The sequence below is a fragment of the Dermacentor albipictus genome, chromosome 6, assembly GCF_038994185.2.
Source record: "Dermacentor albipictus isolate Rhodes 1998 colony chromosome 6, USDA_Dalb.pri_finalv2, whole genome shotgun sequence".
NCBI classification, from domain to species: domain Eukaryota; kingdom Metazoa; phylum Arthropoda; class Arachnida; order Ixodida; family Ixodidae; genus Dermacentor; species Dermacentor albipictus.
In genome coordinates, this window is record NC_091826.1 from 15,229,104 (window position 1) to 15,245,872 (window position 16,769).

General features: G+C 46.1%; 1 protein-coding gene across 2 annotated transcripts in view; it reads left to right on the forward strand.

The window, feature by feature from the left end:
• Positions 1-16,769, forward strand: part of LOC139060806 (protein enabled-like) — a 51,919-nt gene extending 35,150 nt beyond the window's left edge. For both annotated transcript variants that reach the window (XM_070539970.1, XM_070539969.1), the window contains exons 3-6: positions 3,015-3,275; positions 4,635-4,814; positions 6,095-6,410; positions 10,957-16,769. In XM_070539970.1, coding sequence (XP_070396071.1) covers positions 3,015-3,275; positions 4,635-4,814; positions 6,095-6,410; positions 10,957-11,055 — 856 coding nt within the window. In that variant the 3' untranslated portion in view covers positions 11,056-16,769. The remainder of the gene's footprint in view (positions 1-3,014; positions 3,276-4,634; positions 4,815-6,094; positions 6,411-10,956) is intronic.

A 16,769-nucleotide genomic window follows, 5' to 3' on the forward strand; every position in this document is an offset into this window, starting at 1 on the left:
AGTCCACCCATCCTGCCTAGAAGGGGCCGCTAATAAAGCCGGGGTGCACCAGAACTGGGACGTCACGCATACCGGGGGTTCGCAAATGGTGCGCGTCGGCGACAAATATCGAGCGAATATGGAGACTTGGAGATTGCACAACCAAGGCAACTTAGCGTTCTTAAGAAGCCTAACTTCGCTTGAGTTCTTTTCTGCAGGTCCTTCGAATTTTTTTTTTCTTGCGCTCATTTGAATGTATACGGTGAATAGCGTATCCTTGCATTCAGTCGCCTCTTATTAAAATTTCCTAACAGCTGCAGTAGCAATTTTTGTTACCCGCCGTGGTGGCTTAGCGGATATATATGGCGTTACGCTGCTAAACCTGGGGGCGCGGGATGAAATCCCGGCCGCGGCAGCCGTATTTCGATGGGGGCGAAACGCAAAAACGCCCGTGTGCTCCGCAGCGGTTGCTTGTTAAGGAATCTCAGGTGGTTGAAATTGCTCCGGAGCCCCCCACTACGGCGTGCCTTATAATCATACCGAGGTTTTCGGCACGTAAAACCCCGTAATTTATTTTTTTACATTTTGTTGTTTTGCAGTATCAATGACGAAGCGAACAGAGAATTCAACCCTTTTACATTGTTGATTGATTTATCGGTTTGTTAATGATAGTAAACGTTGGTAACAAGTACACTGCTGTACAGCGTTGCGTTGTTGATTATTGCATATTAAGTGAATGCAATATTTTATGTGTGTCCCGCGTACGCGCAAGAACGACAGCAACTTGTCTCTTCGATTGCAAAGATCCATGAGAGGCAGCTATCAGACGAGCTTCTTTTAGGTCCTTGGCCTAATGCAAACAGCGCAGCCCTGGTAACAAGAGCCGTTATAGCTTTTCTCCAAGCCACTGGGCTGGACGCACGGCTTTAGAGATACCACAACTCTCTGAATTTGTATACATGCATCTCTTCCTTATACCATCATCATTCATCAGCCCTTTCCCTCCCCGTCCCTTTTCCCCAGTGTAGAGTAGCAGGCCATAGCAAGTTATAGCTCAGGCCGACCTCTCTGCCTTTCTGTAAATAAATTTCTGTATTGCATATTATAGTTCGAGACAAAATAAAAGCTGAATGGGAGTTGAATTTATCAGTCGTGCGACATACAGGACTTGCTACTTCAGACGAAGCGCTTCAGTTGACGTGAAGATGAAAAGAAAGTAAGCAAAATAAAACAAATTAAAATATCAACGAACAAACAAACGAAGCCCACATTAGCAGTAAGTTGCCGTGAACGGGTTCGGAAGAACGTCGGCGTATGTTGCCGAACGAGATCTTCTTTGGTAAAATTGCTGAGCGGCAAAACACCACGCGAGCTGCACTGAAGGACACAATCCTTGTGCAAGGACATTGTTCTCATAGAGGAAGAAGCTAGCATAACTACGAGTTGGCCTAGTTGCAACAGATTCATTTTTAAACAAACTTTTTGTGTGCAAAACAAACAGGAACAAAGAAAAAGAGCAACGCAAGGACGAGCGGTTTCTAACAACTGGTTTTGTTTCACTGGATCGCGCAGATCTGAGGGCATTTAAGCAGGTGGTTCTTCGAAAATAAAACCAGTTGTTAGAAAGCGCTCGTCCTTGTGTTGCTCCTTTTCTTTGTCCCTGTTTGTTTTGCGCACAAAAAGTTTGTTTAAAAAAGAAGAAGCTAGGTTAGTCCTAGCGAGAGATCAATGCTTTTGTGCCCTGCGGTTCACCGTGAGTACGGCAATTGCCCTTGCGAATGGCGAAGCGTCCGCAGAAATCGCTTCGTGGGCACTTTCAATGATGCCTGCCGTTCACGCGGAGCTTTGCCGCACACGGCAACGCCGTGTCGAAAGTTATCGCGCTAGGCGGCCAAGGAAATCGGAAATTACAGAAACTCCGGCTCCATTCCTGTCTTTTTCTTACTAGTCGGAAGTCTTCCTTGTCCCTTTATTGGGCGAGCGACGGCTATGCCTCCAGGGCCAGTATCGAGACGCAGCTTCCTTCGGACACGCCATGCGCCCGGAAGCGATGAAACAACGCGCGATTCCCGCCGGCCGTAACAGAACTTTGAAATGGCGCAGTTTGTGGCATACAGCGATGTTACCCGGACTAATACTCTGTTTGTAGGCGGTTCCATTTCCGTTTAATGGGTGTCGCCATATTGGGCAGCTGTTATATACCAACGATGCCTCAATCTTATGCTCACTGACGTCAAGTGAGCACGGTCATGCAACGCAGAACGTGTCCGTATACAGCAATCTTTGAGCGTGCGAAATGATCGTGTAGTACCGTGCATTCGTTGTTACAGTTATAAAAAGCCCGCGTTGACAGCCCCTGATGGCGGCACTTCCTACGCTTCCGTAGAATGGTCTATACGTGCAGCATAGAGGGCGCTCGTGTCACCACCGGTTTCAAGCGCAGTGTATTATCGCTTGTGGTACGTACAAAGTCTTCGCTGAGGCCGACTAGAATGAGACGCACGCGCCGCGGTATCCCAGCGGCTATGGCGTGGCGACGCTGAGCTCGAGATCGCGGGTTTGATCCCGGCAGCGACGGCCACATTTTGTTGAAGCCGAAATGCAAAGACGCTTGTGTACATGTGCTTAGGCGCACTTTAAAGAAGCCGAGGTGGTCAAATTCAATCCGCAGTCACCCACTACGGCGTGCCTCATAATCAGATCGTGGTTTTGGCGCGTAAAACCACAGAATTTGTTCTAGAACGAGAAACGATGGTGTGCCTGCATTATCCGAGGCCACGCGTGCAGTTTTATGTTTGAAGAGAGCGGCTCTACGTAGACTATGGGGAGAAAGAGTGACAGCAAGACTTGTACAATACAACTCCCCTTGTCGATAGGTTAGCTCCAGCCTGAAACATTCCTTGATCGCCAACTGTTGATCATTGCAACATTTAGCATGTCATGCCTTGACCCCCTTGCATGCCGGAAAGAGGCCATCGTACAGTAGTTGTCTTGTTTTAGTGAATGTTCACGCTGTCGCTTTTCTTGCGGTTCAGCCGGCATAACCAGCAGCACAGCCACCACCACCATCAGCAGCAGCTGCTGCAGCAGCAGCAGCAACAGCAGCAACAGCACATCCACCAGCACCACCACCAGGGACCGCGGCGTCCGTCGTCGCCGTCGGACGAGACCAGCAGCTCGTCGGACGACCGCGAGGAGATGGCGCGTTCGCTGGTGCGGAGACCCGGAGGAGGGGGAGGGCACGCCAACAAACACTGGGCGCCGGTCGGCGGCCACGACTTCCGCGGAACGCTCAGGTGAGCGTATGCACGCTACGTTTGAAAGCATGCGAGTGGGCCTCCATACAGACTCCAGAGACCACTGGTACATTACATTACTTATTGCCTTGAATCCATAAACGCGCTTTTATCAAAGACCTTTAACAGAGGAATTTGTTTTCGAATGCCGACATCACAAGCCAACGCAGCAAAGGGCGACGAGGACACTGTAGCATTTTTTTTAAGGACGACAGACTGGGACAAGCGGCTGTGGCTTCAACTGACGATTATAGTGCCACAAGTGTTCCTGTGTAGTGCGGTGATAGTATGCGGCGACAATGACCGACTGTGATTGTGCATCCATGCTCCCTTTATTCCTCTCTCTCTCTCTCTCTCTCTCTCTCTCTCTCTCTCTCTCTCTCTCTCTCTCTCTCTCTCTCTCTCCTTTCCTGTCACTTTACCTCCCCCTCCCCTCTCTCCCCAGCGTAAGCTAGCAAGCCGGATCTCCCCTCTGGTTAAACTACCTGCCTTTTCCTTTCCTCTCTCTCTCTCTCTGCCTTGAATCCTTTTCAACGTTATCTCGGAAGCACTCACTTAATTACCAAGGACGCTATGGGGAGATGAAAAAAAAGAATTACGTACACTATTTATACTGCAACAGCGGCTGTGGTCCCAACAAAAATGGCGGACCGGCACAAACCGGCCCTCGTCGTCTCTTTCGCCTGCTGCACTGCGCTGCAAGTTGTCTCTTCGTCCGCAGGATAAGTGACTCATAACAATATATTCGCCGCGTATATGAAGTCAAATGCATGTGGAACCGTATGGGAGTGGTTCAGTTATAATCTTGCCGTTATTCTTTGAGAAATTTGACAGCAATTTGATCTAAACCGTAGTATCGTAAACAGTTGCGTGATATACGCGTATAAGCACCCGAGAAATGCATTTCGAATATCACAACTTGGCGTATATCCGGGATGCAGCACCACGCGCGATGGCACATGTTACGCACGATGGTGCACCCACCTCGTGACGGTACATGTTTATCTCCTTGCTACGCAACGAAACGCGATTTTACCAAAAACGTAAGGAACGGTTAGTTTGCGCATGTAGCGCGTTTACCAAAACTCCGTGACCCAGCCGGCGACTGTTATCATCGTCCATGCGACTTTCATGGACGTTCTGATTCCACGAGAATTAATAGATACGGCAGACCTAGGTACATGAATGAATTGTATAGTTCTATGTGATGCTCACCACGCACATTTTGTTATGGTCCCGTACACTTTCCCGCTCTGACCTCCCCATTGACCCTGCATGCCGGCCACCTCCACGGAACTAGAAATCCCGACGTTCTCAACAAACATCGAAGCACCAAACCTTGTGTGCGCGCGTCTGCAGGTCCACGCGCAGCGTCCCGGCCCTGGCCCTGGCCACGTGGGACGGCGAGCCGTGCCCCGTTCACGGCCATGGCCCGGCCGCCTTCTACCCGCCGGGGCACGGACACCCGCCACCTCCGGCCACTCCGCAGCAGGGCATGCCACCACCCCCACCCATGTCGGCTCAGGCGTCCATGAGGAGGTGAGTCCATGTTCACGAGCTTTGGCGAACGCATCTTCGGGTTAAAATATCTGCGAAAACCGAGGAACAAATGTTTAGATAAACGTGGTTTGAGCACATCATCCCGGACCTGAGGAACCCTATCCAGGCGAGCCCGAACATGTGCCAGTGATCGAGACACAAGTACAGCGGGCCGCGTGCACTTTCGGAATAACATACTTCATTTTATGCATAAAATCAACGGTCGAAGGTACCCGTCGTTTACAATTCGTAGCTGTGTTTTCTACGAATCGACGCAGCAGAATGTCACATTAAGATGCCAGTGCCAGTAATTGCAGGTGATGAAATCTTCGTCGGGTATCTGCCTTGCATGTGTTAGCAGAGCGGAGATCACGAGGAGGAAGGCGCCATTGGAATATGCCGGAGGCCAACTTTCGATTTGCGGAAACCGGGAAAGCGGTGGTTATCCGGCATTCGTGGAATTTGTCCTCCGTGTGCACCTCCGTCAGCTGCCACTCTAGATCTAAAGCTATCTCTGCAGCTGACATCGAGAACTGGTCGTGTGATTGGCCTGGCCATGCGTCCGCCAGAGAGATCGACACATTGAGATCTCTCGGATTGTGACATGTCTCGGATTGCGACATGTCAACAACAACGTCAAGAGCGATAAAAACAGAGTTTAGAACATGCGAGACACGTGTTCAGCGCATCGCCTCCACTGGTGACACTACGCCCATGCAGACTTGTGAGATGTCGTCTGGTAAACCTGCATCGGAAATGACGAACAGCGACATTTCTGGCGATGTGTAAATTGAAGAAACTGTGTTTTGCGAGTGGTAGTTGGGATGTTCAATTCGAACGAACAACAGACACGTTCGTTCTGTTTAATAGATTTAATGTGCATTCGTGTCGCACTGAAACGGACGCCACACCCATCTCGAAACATTTGCATTCCTGAGTTATATTTCTAAAACACTGCATTGCATTTTCATCATTAAGGTTAAATAGGTACAAATATGTACTGCAGCATTCACGTCGATTTTCGCAAACATTTGCATCTTTAAAGGCACGTAACAAGCTTACATAATAACCTTCATTATTTGCACAAACATCAAGGAAAGCTTCGCTCAACACCGATACCCACATATGCGTGGAATCGTATCCAGCGTGCACAAAACAAGAACAACTTCAGCATCTTTTCTGAGAATTCTACTCCTACAGTACATACTAAAATAGGTGCTCAGGTCCGCGTGGAACTTACGGCGAACGTCTCTCGAAAGTGATCTCCGCGTTCGACGCAGGTTCGGCTCCATGTTCGACGTGCGGCCCGGGTTCTACCCGCTGACGCCGCTGGACCGCAAGTCGATGCACGGTTCCATGAGCGTGCTCAACGTGCCCCCGCCTCTTCCCCCCGTGCTGCCCCCGGTGGGCGGTCCACCCCTGCCCCCCATGGGCCCGCCGCCGTTCCTGCCCCCTCCGCACCTGATGCCCCCCATGATGCGGCCCCGGCCGTATGTGTACCCCGCTGAGCCGCTTCCCACCCGGGACCCATACCGCTCCAAGACGCCCGTCCTGCAGCAGCCCAAGATGGAGCAGGACTACTACTCGGTGGACCAGGTACGAGCGCGGTAAAAGGACTGCGCATTGGGCGAGCTGGAAAGTATGGGGCGTGATGAACGGCGCGAAGATGAACAAGGAATAGACCCGTCTTCTCCCATTGCTTGTTTCATCTTTCTGCAGCCAGATCATCATGAATACGTGTCATTCATTCATTCATTCATTCATTCATTCACTCATTTATTTATTATGCGGAGCATATTACGAGAGCTCAACCCAGCTCCTCAGGCGCGGCGGTGTCGCCTTCAATACCACGTGACACCGTGACGTCACGACAGAGGAGAAACGGGGCTCCAACTCGCGCCGTCGCTCGCGGCGTCGCCCCCCGCATCGGACACGGTGAGCGTCGTGCAACGCAGCGTTCGGCGCGACAACGATTTATTCATGAAGTGCAACGCCGCAGACACCGACGACACCGGCTTTTCTGCAACACGAGCTCCTTAATGCTGTCGCGTTAAAATAAAGGCTAGTATGCTTCGCATCCTGGGCGTAACCTTGGCTAAGCCACAGCCATTTTTTATTTATTTATTTCTAGCTATGACAGAAAAAAACATGAATATTCATTACTATTCAGAAATTCATGAATAGCCTTGAAGAAGACAAGTCCACTTGTCGAAACGTTGGCTCCTGCATTCACCTTGTTCACGTTTTGCTCATCGTCATGAATAGAACAAGAAATATAAAACAACGGATTATTTCATTTGTATACAACTTAGCTAAGGCAATCGGAATGCGTGGTGGCCTATAATAGTTGCAACTGATGGGGCTAGGTTGTTCCACTCGCTTGATGTGCGTGGTAGTTAAGAATTTAAAAAAAAAACGAAGTATTCCGACATTCATGGAATACCGTTTCTATAACTGTGATCTATAGTCCATGTGAAACTTATCAGTTTGGGCAGCACTGCCGCACTGGCCCTCTGCAGCGCAGCGTTCCCCACACACCACCTGTGGGCGTCATAGCAGAGAGAAAGTGCTTAATTTGACAAACAGCTCCTTGCCCGAGCCGTCGTCGTGGTCATGTGTCATGTGACCCGCCGTGGTGGCTATGCAATAAGATTGCAGCGCTGATACAGCAACATGTGATCACTGCAATGGTCCAGCCACAAAAAAAATAAACATTACGCCCTCACTAACGAGCATCGAAACACAAAGGAAGAAGGGTTGCAGTAAAAAAAAAATACAAGTTGTAAATAACACAGTGGAATGCGGTCGTTATGTTGCATTCAAAATGGTAAATTCATTTTTATTATATAGTAGGGAAAAAAGGCGGGGAGCTTAAATGAAACTACTTGCGGTCTGCTAACCTGCGTGATGGTGTAGGGTGTGGGCGATTAAAGATGAAAGCAGAAAGGGAGAAGCAACTCAGCCACAATCTCAGCCAACGGACAATGAAGGCAGTGAAAGTACAGATGAAATGAAATTCTTGAACATGTACTGTCAAAATATTTGAAACGAAAGGTAAATTAAGCAATAATCTTGTCATTCCAAAAAAAATATATAAGCTCCGTACCCACCATAATAGCCCCAAGCCCCAAGACATTCCCATAGCTATGATAAACGTACAATCACCTGCGTATTCACATTTTAAAAAAGCATCTAAAGATATTCCTTGATTACAGCTTCTTTGATGTTGCGCAAACTTGGCAGCGAGATTATTTTTTTTATTCCGATCGCTTCGTATAGCAATTGGCATTACTCTTGGTTTGTCAAAAAATAATGCAAACTTGCATTCCTCTGCAGCCTTCGTGATGTCCGCATCGCATCCCCCATAGAGTTCCTCACTATGTTACCCAGAGGGAAATCTGGCGCTGCTGCGCTGTGGTACGCATGGGAATGCCGGTATGTTGCGACTTCGGATTAGCATCGTTCTCGGAGAGCCAAGCGAGCACCGTTCCGTCTGTCACAATGGTTCATATTCTACTAAAACTGCACGTAAAACACTGTTTTACCTTTATTATTACACAGAAACATGTTTTGTTTAATCATAAGAACTTGTTATTGGAAGTACAATTATATTTGATACGTAAGAAGTATCAGCGGGCCGCTAAAGTTGGAGGACAGACGACAAGATTCGCGTTCACTTCGAAACAGTTTGTCGTCTGTTTTTGCTTTTCTTCGCTTCGTCATGCATTGTAGATGAGTAAAGACGTAATTTCCGTGAGTGGAACCATTTTATGGATATTTTACTTTAAGAACGCGTTATTTTTGTAGCCATATCCACGTTTTATACGAAGCCTCTTACAACACAAGCCTCGCAGACACATATACCGTCATTCCCATGAGGGCACGGCGCCTCTTAAGAAACTCCCATAGACGGTGGCGCCAGATTTCCCTCTAGGTGTATAGTGAGAAACTCTATGGCATCCCCCAACGAGTAACGGAAACTAATCCCGATGGTCAGGCTTTGTACTACTGTAGAAGACCAAAGCAACCAGACGACGTCACAGCTACAGTATATTAAACAACACATAGTATGTCGACCGGCTTGCCCTAATGCAACTTTGGCGTTGTTTCTTGACAAACCAGGCAATGAACAGTCCCAAGCATAATATGTCCTTTTTTTTTCTTTAGTTATACGAGTGACGACAGCGTCCGCTAAAAACCTTGTTGCAGGGGGCACAATCACTCAAAGTACACCAATGAGAACATACAACATGCGATAGATAATTGTAGATTGAACAACCGGGTTCATAGAATGCGATCTTCCTGCGAAATTTATGCAGAATCAGAACAGCGGTAACCGCGAGAGAAAGTGATTACGGGAAGGGCAAGAAATGATAGTTTTTAGGAGCACGAACACTGAAGTCAGTTCAAGGTCTCAAATTCAGACCACTCTTGTACAGGAACTTGACAGTAACTTATAGAACATCCCGCCGACTTTGAGGGTCCAACCAAGGTTCCAAGAGAAATGCAGTCGGACCAAACTTGATCGTTTAAGTTCTACAAATGTTCTCACTGTGGTTCAAACGAGACAAACGTTTGCCAGGACGACGGAAACTCCAAGTGATCAATAGCGAGAGAACAAGAGAAGCCTCAGCCTGAAGCCACCTTTTGCCAGGGAAACTTGAAAATGCCCGTTTACCTACCTCATTTGCCCTGTATCCATAACCTTATATGATCTTATGGTATCATGTATGAAAACGAATATGATCCCATACCAGATGATCATATAGGATTATGCTACGGAGTATACAGGTCACTTTTATTAGGATAGCCTTGTTCAGGCCACTGACCAAGAAAGGTCTTCTTGTTGGAATGTTGCCTTCAAGCTGAAGCATCTCTTGTTGGTCCCCTGTTTATCTGCCAGTGATGGAGTTTTCACTTTCACTGCATACCGTATTCTAGACATGTTTATGAACATGTACTATAGACTTGTTCTATAATCTCAGGTAGAACCCACACCTAGCTACCCCAAAAAGGCACCGCACCCAGGCCTCATTAACTGCCAAGACTGTACACTAAATAACTTGCCTGTCAGCGAAACGGCAATCTTTCGCTCAAACCAGGCGAGCAACAAGGTTTGAGCTTTGAGAGTACGATGGTTGAAAGCGGCGGGTGATGAGGATAGTGAATTACGTGTCGCTGAGCTTCGCGCTGCCCATTCGGATGCGCAATTCCAGGAAGAGAAATTTTGTCGTTCATTTTGATCGTAGGAACTGCAGCATGTGAGATAACGGATGTAATTTTTACTCTGATACTCTTTAGTGCGAATAGAGTCAAACCTCGTAATAACGAAGCTGAATATAACGAAAAAATGAGTATACCGAAGTGAGTGAAATTCCCCTTGAGATTCTCAGATATTTACAGTGGGGTCCACACAATGATGGTTATAACCAAGTAGTTCTGGCTTCCCCTTAAACTTCATTATAATGAAGTTTTACTTCTAGCATTTTAACCTTCTGTCGTATGCTATATCTTGTATCTGCTGTATGTTTTCAATTTTTTAACGAACTCTGAGAATCCTTGAAAAATGACGTTTTGTACTCTTTTTCCTTATGCTTCCATTTTATCAAAGTCTTTTGCTGTATAGTTCAATTTGTATGTTTGGCATATTTATGGGTGCCCTCTCAACAGAACTCAATGCACAATGGGGACTCAGGTTTCCTTCTAGCGAAGTTGTGGCATTTTGCCTGTGCATTCTACCATTTTGAGGATGTACACAAACTAATCAACCAAACCAAGTTGCCAAATATGCAAAAATCGAGTCCTCCAAAGAGTACTTTACCAGACTAACGTGAGCTTGTGTTGCTCTTCAACGTTGCACTATATATCTTGCCCTAATGGTATAACACTTAAAAATAAAAATTAAAGATCTGGGGTCTTGCACGCCAAAACCATGATATGATTTTTAGGCACGCCGTAGAGAGGGAACTCCGGACTAATTTTGCCTACCCGGGGATCTTTAACGTGCATGTATATCGAAGTACACAACCGAACCCACGACCTCGTGCGTAGCAGCGCATCGTCATAGCCACTAATCCGCCACCGCTGAGGGTAATGGTATGACAAGTGCGAGTAATCCTACGTCTTTCTCTTTCCATGGTAGGTCTGCTGCAAGGGTCACCTCATCGTGCTTTGGATCATCCTGGCGGTGGTCACGATAGGCGTGATTCTCGGCATAATCTTGGGGGTCACCGTCACCTAAGCCTACACTTCACCGACGGGACTCAATTGAACGGGGGGGATTTTTCAGGGATGCCTACTGGCTCAACCCATCGCGAACTTCTACCTGACTGAGCCTGTATTCGGTGTCCTACCAAAGTGGTGTTGCACACTTCAAAGCGACGACTGGTTGGCACCGCTTGTTAACTTTCTTGTTTTACTTTTGCAAAAAAAGGAATATATATTTTTATCGTTTTTTTTTTCACTACATCACATATTCAGCAGAGTTTCCTAGCAGACCGAGAATCCTGTTCCAGTGCGATTGCGGAGCCACTGCGTCTGCTTACGAGCGCACATGCGTAATTCTTTCTTTTTTTTTTCATTAAGTAGATGTTGTCCCTGTATTAGTGGTATGTAGCATTAACTGCTGCCATGCAGGAATGTCTTAAGGCGAAAACAGCGCGAAAATAGTACACAGTAAGTGACGCGTACATGGATAGACGGAGGTTCTAGCCCCATTTCTATGTGTGTGTATTAATAGACAAACAAACATGTCGTAATAACTTTACTCTGCCGTTCTTTGAAGCACACACAGACGTTTATACCAATTTACTTAGTGGTCACTGCTGGGCTGATGTTCGCTGAATATGAGCACCTGTCCAACGGTTGCCCAATAAGAACAGTTGAATGTTTCGCATGTGTTTTACCTTCATTCGACTTGGCACGCATTTATTTTAGTATAATATTTCGTGTGACCCCATGCGGGTAAAAACAAAGCCTGTGCTTGAATATAGAAAGATGAAAGGATGACATTTTTTCCTAATTTCGCAGGACAGCTCTAACTATATCTGATTTAATGGGCCATCAGGCCGACACACCTCGAAGCACTTAGCACTGCACTAAATAAATAATTTTAATATAAATAAACTTTGGGGAAAACGACAAGTTGCCGAGCGGCAAACAAACAGCAGTAGCGCTAAAATTTTCATCTTCGGCACTCGGCAACTTACTGCAGAGCAACTAACTGTCGCTAACGCGAAGTTGCTTCTTTTTTTTTTCTTTAGCAGTGAATACATTTATCCGTGGAGTTCTCGCTCAGTTGGCCCTTATAGTGCACGAAACGCTTACCCCCTCGGGTATACTTAGGAGTCGTCGTTTGCTAAACGGCCTACGTGTCCTTAGCTCTACTTATTACGTCATGTGCGACTGCTGTGCACGCGATGAACCGTTTTCGCCTGCGACCGTCGCGCTAGGTCTTCAACCACGGCGCAAGACAAAGCCGACGGGAGCCTAGAAAGAACGTCAAACAAGAGACAACTCGTGGACATAAATATTAGTACTAAATTTATCACAGAGAAGTGCTGGTGCACGCATGCTCCGCCATTATTCAACCAACATCCTGAGCGGCGCATTGATTTGCCTAAACTTTGTGTTTCTGAATCCTAATCATTTTGTGGATTACCATATTCATTTTCTTCAAGGTCATGTTTCATTGCAAATGTATTGTATACAGATAATCGGTCTAATTAACCTTTTTACTTTTATGATCCATTGAGAAACACGTCCGTAGTTGACAGTGTATTGATTGCTGTGATTTATTATTGCGCTTATAATGACACATTGAAATGAGTCACGAACGTTAGGCCCTTAATTGCTCTAAGAAAGTGCTGTGAAGTTAGAATAATGCACAACTGAACCGGAAAGGAAAAAGAAGAAATTGTCTTTTTTTTTTTGTCGAATAGTCATCGCGCGTCAGATCGCTTATGTCAAATCGTAGAAAGGTACAGTTGCTGGTCGTGAATACAGTGGTGGATAAAATCCAAACACGATGAGAAGATGGGGGCTCGAAGTGATCGGCCGTGGTTGAACAAGGGACGTCGCTGGTGCCAACGTTTCGACAAGGCGGACTTGTATTCGTCAGGGCAGCGAATGACGAAGACAGGAACCGCTTGAAAGGGAAAATTGTCATCCACCCGACTGCAGTACGAAGCTACAAAGGATTTCCCCCAAAAAAGGAAAGAAAGCTTCACAGTTGAAGAAAAAATCGTTCGCCGAGTTGACGATTAATTCGGCCTCGCTTTTGCGATCTCCTGGCCTCCAGGTTAGCTCAGATGGTAGGGCGACTGCTCCGGAAAGGCGTTGGTCCCAAGCCTGATACGCGAAACCAGGACGAATTTTTCTTCAACTGAGAAGCTGAAATTCCGCATGGGTTTCCTTTGTAGCTTCGTGCTACAGTCTGGTGGATGACTCTTTTCTCTTTCGTGAACGTTCCTGCACCTTGCGGGCTTCCACAGAACTGATTTGTCATAACTCCCCTTGCCGAAACATTGGCTGCAACGCCATTTTTATATATAGATATTTACAGCAGGGGAAGAAGAACATCGCCTGATCTTTGTATAAAACTGCTCTATGCTGACAGCTAAGGCACCACGAGTCCCTAGTTGTACGTACTAATTTTACGCCACTTTCTAGCACCCCCCCACCTTAGCCGTCGATATTACCAAAAGAGTACCTTGAAAATCAGCCTGACTTTGAAGAACAGTAAGAAGTTGGACGTGTCGGTGCAGCTGCATATTCAACTACATCGGGAACGGTGCACATCGTAGCACCGAAAGGAGGCTAAACCGCAGAACTGCTGACTCCCGACTCCTTAGTTGCGCGTCAGCGCTCTTGTGCTGCGGTCTTCTGTTTCTTTATTAAAGGCCTGACAGTTTTTTTTACCAAACCTTAGCTCGGAACGTTCCAAAAGAAATTGATCGTCGTATAAATATTTCTAAGTCTGCAAGAGAAACAGGCATCTCAACGCTTTCTATAGAAACTCATAGAATGTTTATGTCACACAAAATCAGTAGTTAAATTGTACCTAACTATATGTAAATAATTCACATAAACTTATTCTACTTTAATGCCCTAACATTTTCACTTTACGAAATTACGATATCTGTTTTTTGTTGCAGAGTTACGAGGCTGCATACTCGAACTTTGCCTACAATATATATATTTTGTCTACGTGAATTTTTCCAGAAGCAGCCGAGGACCGAAATTGGAACGCTGCTTTCAAGAGCGTCACTTAAGTTTGATTCACTCCTAAATGGAGCAAATTTCATTTAAATAAGTTTAATGAGTAGCTGTTGACAGAAACTATTTATTTCATACAGTGTACTTGAATACAAACTGCCTCTAATAAAGATTCCTTTTTGCGCGAACCGTTACCTCTGGAGCTTATATCTGAATATACAAAAAGACACATAATTTTTCTAGGCATCGTAAGCACCGAATCCGATGATGGTTGTCTCAATCGAAAGTCGTTAAAGTCTACCAGCGCTATAAGGTAGATTCCACTTTCAGGTAATGACTTGTGCTGAAAATAAAATTACATGCACAAGTTGTTTAAAATCGAAAAGTTTAAAAAACCTTAGGCTCAAGATTTACATCTCCATGGCACAGGAGTAAATGAGATATGGCAATTCTGTAAATGTATAGTATTTATTGGGACATCTCAACCCTAGAAAAGAGCTACGTTAGAAACAACAACTCCAAACTATATAAATAGTTTGTGAATCAAGCTTTTGCGAAACCCGATAAACAGTGTAACGACCTCATGTGAGCTGCCAACAAAACCGTAAAATTTGCGCTCAAAGCTCTCTAACAGATGCAGAGTACACAATTGTGCTATCTGCTTTTCATGCCTAGCTACGAACCTACATACTTATTGCTTCAACTTTGTTTCTTATTTGCCGATATTCGGCAATATTTCAAAGCAACTCGAGGGCCAACATAAATATTATGCTTCCTATAGAGATACTCCACTTGATGTTTCTATATTAAACGCAGTAAATTTCACACAGACTGATTCCGTGACAGTCTTATGAGAGCGTTCCAGCGCTTCCTATCTATCTGAATAGGCAAATCAAACTTGACCCCAAGATAGATCACGTTAAATTACCGAGGGGGCTTTGCGCAGTCGCAGTGGCTCCAAACCAGTGCAAGTGCCTCTATTACTGGATTCTCGGTCTCTCGCAAATCTGCATATATATCCGCTGAATAATTCCCGTTGACGGCAGCGCGTTCCCGTCCGTCCGCAGTCGCCATGTGCGAGTTTTCTCGCAATACTCCTTTTTTTTTCTTCTCCATTCCACTTAGCGGTGGCAGATAATGTAACGTCACTACGACGCGTTCTAAGTAGCATCTCCTCGAGTACACTCACCTCGCCAATAATGCGCGCGAAACAAAACAAGAAAGCTAATTTCCTGCTTATCGCATCAGTACTATATATGCCCATCACGCCACGTCCGTAAGGCCTACGTAGTAAGCGGCGGGCTATGAAGTGTACTATTTGCCCCGTCGCGGTATTCAGATCGGAGGCGAAAGGCGGTCCCTACATGGAAGCACACGGTGTGGACTACGGGACACTTGTCGCTGTTTCGATGCTCCCTCGTGTCTGGTGTGTGTGCGTGCACATATCGCTGGCCTAAGACTCTTAGGATTGTGTTGCTCAACTTGTTCGTCGCGTCAGGTAGACAGGCGAAATGTTTCGTTGCCGTCGCCTCGGATGTACACTGCCGCGAAAGACGCGACTTGTCAATTTCTGCGTGAATACTGATAGCAGGAAGTGTACAGTATTTAAGAAAGGTTAGCGTGGGACTAATTATATTACCCTGGTGTCGATTGAACGAAAGCTATAGGTCGCAGCAGAGACCGATGCATAAAGAAAAGCGTGGGTGGACTTCCAGCAAAGATTTTCAAGGTATAGTTGCGGTGGAGAAGTGCGAAAAAGCAGCTCCGAACTAAAGGGCTGTAGTTTGCCACTGCCGTCACAAGGAGTGTCTCGCATAGCCCATGTAAATTATTGTATTCTGGCAAGTAGCTGATGTTGTGCCCAAAACCTGTTGAAGTTGGCGCAGCAGGTCGGCATTTCGTTTTTCTCTCTCTGCTGCCGGAAATGCGCTTCTAAACTCCCCTTGATGAACGCACAGAGTACGGCTTGGACCATAAGTTCAGCAGTTAAGGACCCAATGCACGGTTCTAAGCCCACCTTACTTCCCTTTCTTAGTATGTATAGAACAGTTGCCGGACAGTATGTATAGTAATTGCTGGACAGTTAAGTGACTAGCGACTGTCAGTTGCCACCCTCGATGCCTTTCGTATGAGCACTTCAACGCCGCTGCGTGGCGTTAGACATAACAAGGTGTTTCATCGGAAAGCGCGATATCTCAAAAGTTAGATGTGTAATCACGGCTGGGTATACTAGTAAAGGCAACAAAGCTGTTACGAATATATATATTTTTTTTTTCTTTTTGGCAACATGCTTGTTTTGTCCAAGAGTCATGACTGCTCGGGGCACCACGATTCCGGTGTTTTTCGACGTGTCCATGTTACTCTTGCCAGCACCGTGTGCCTCAAATAGTGGTATATGAGTGAAGCTTTTGTGTGACAAATGCTCAGGGTGCACGTTTTGCCGTGTGAGAAATGAATGCTTCCTTACAGGGGCAGCCCGCAACTGGGGTTGTAGCGAGCATCGATTAATTGTTCCCTGATTGGCTGACTTCACTGAAAGATTGTTGATAAAGAATGTGGTCCCAGTGCATTCTTCAGAACTGCCGGCTACAGATCGTGCCTTTTGTTTAATTATGAAGTACTTATAGAACAGAGCATGTTTCGACGAATACTGAGAGTATGTATCTGAATGAGTTGTGTATCTTTAACATAATGATAGTAATATATGTGTCGAATATTAAATCTTTTTTTCTTCAAGAA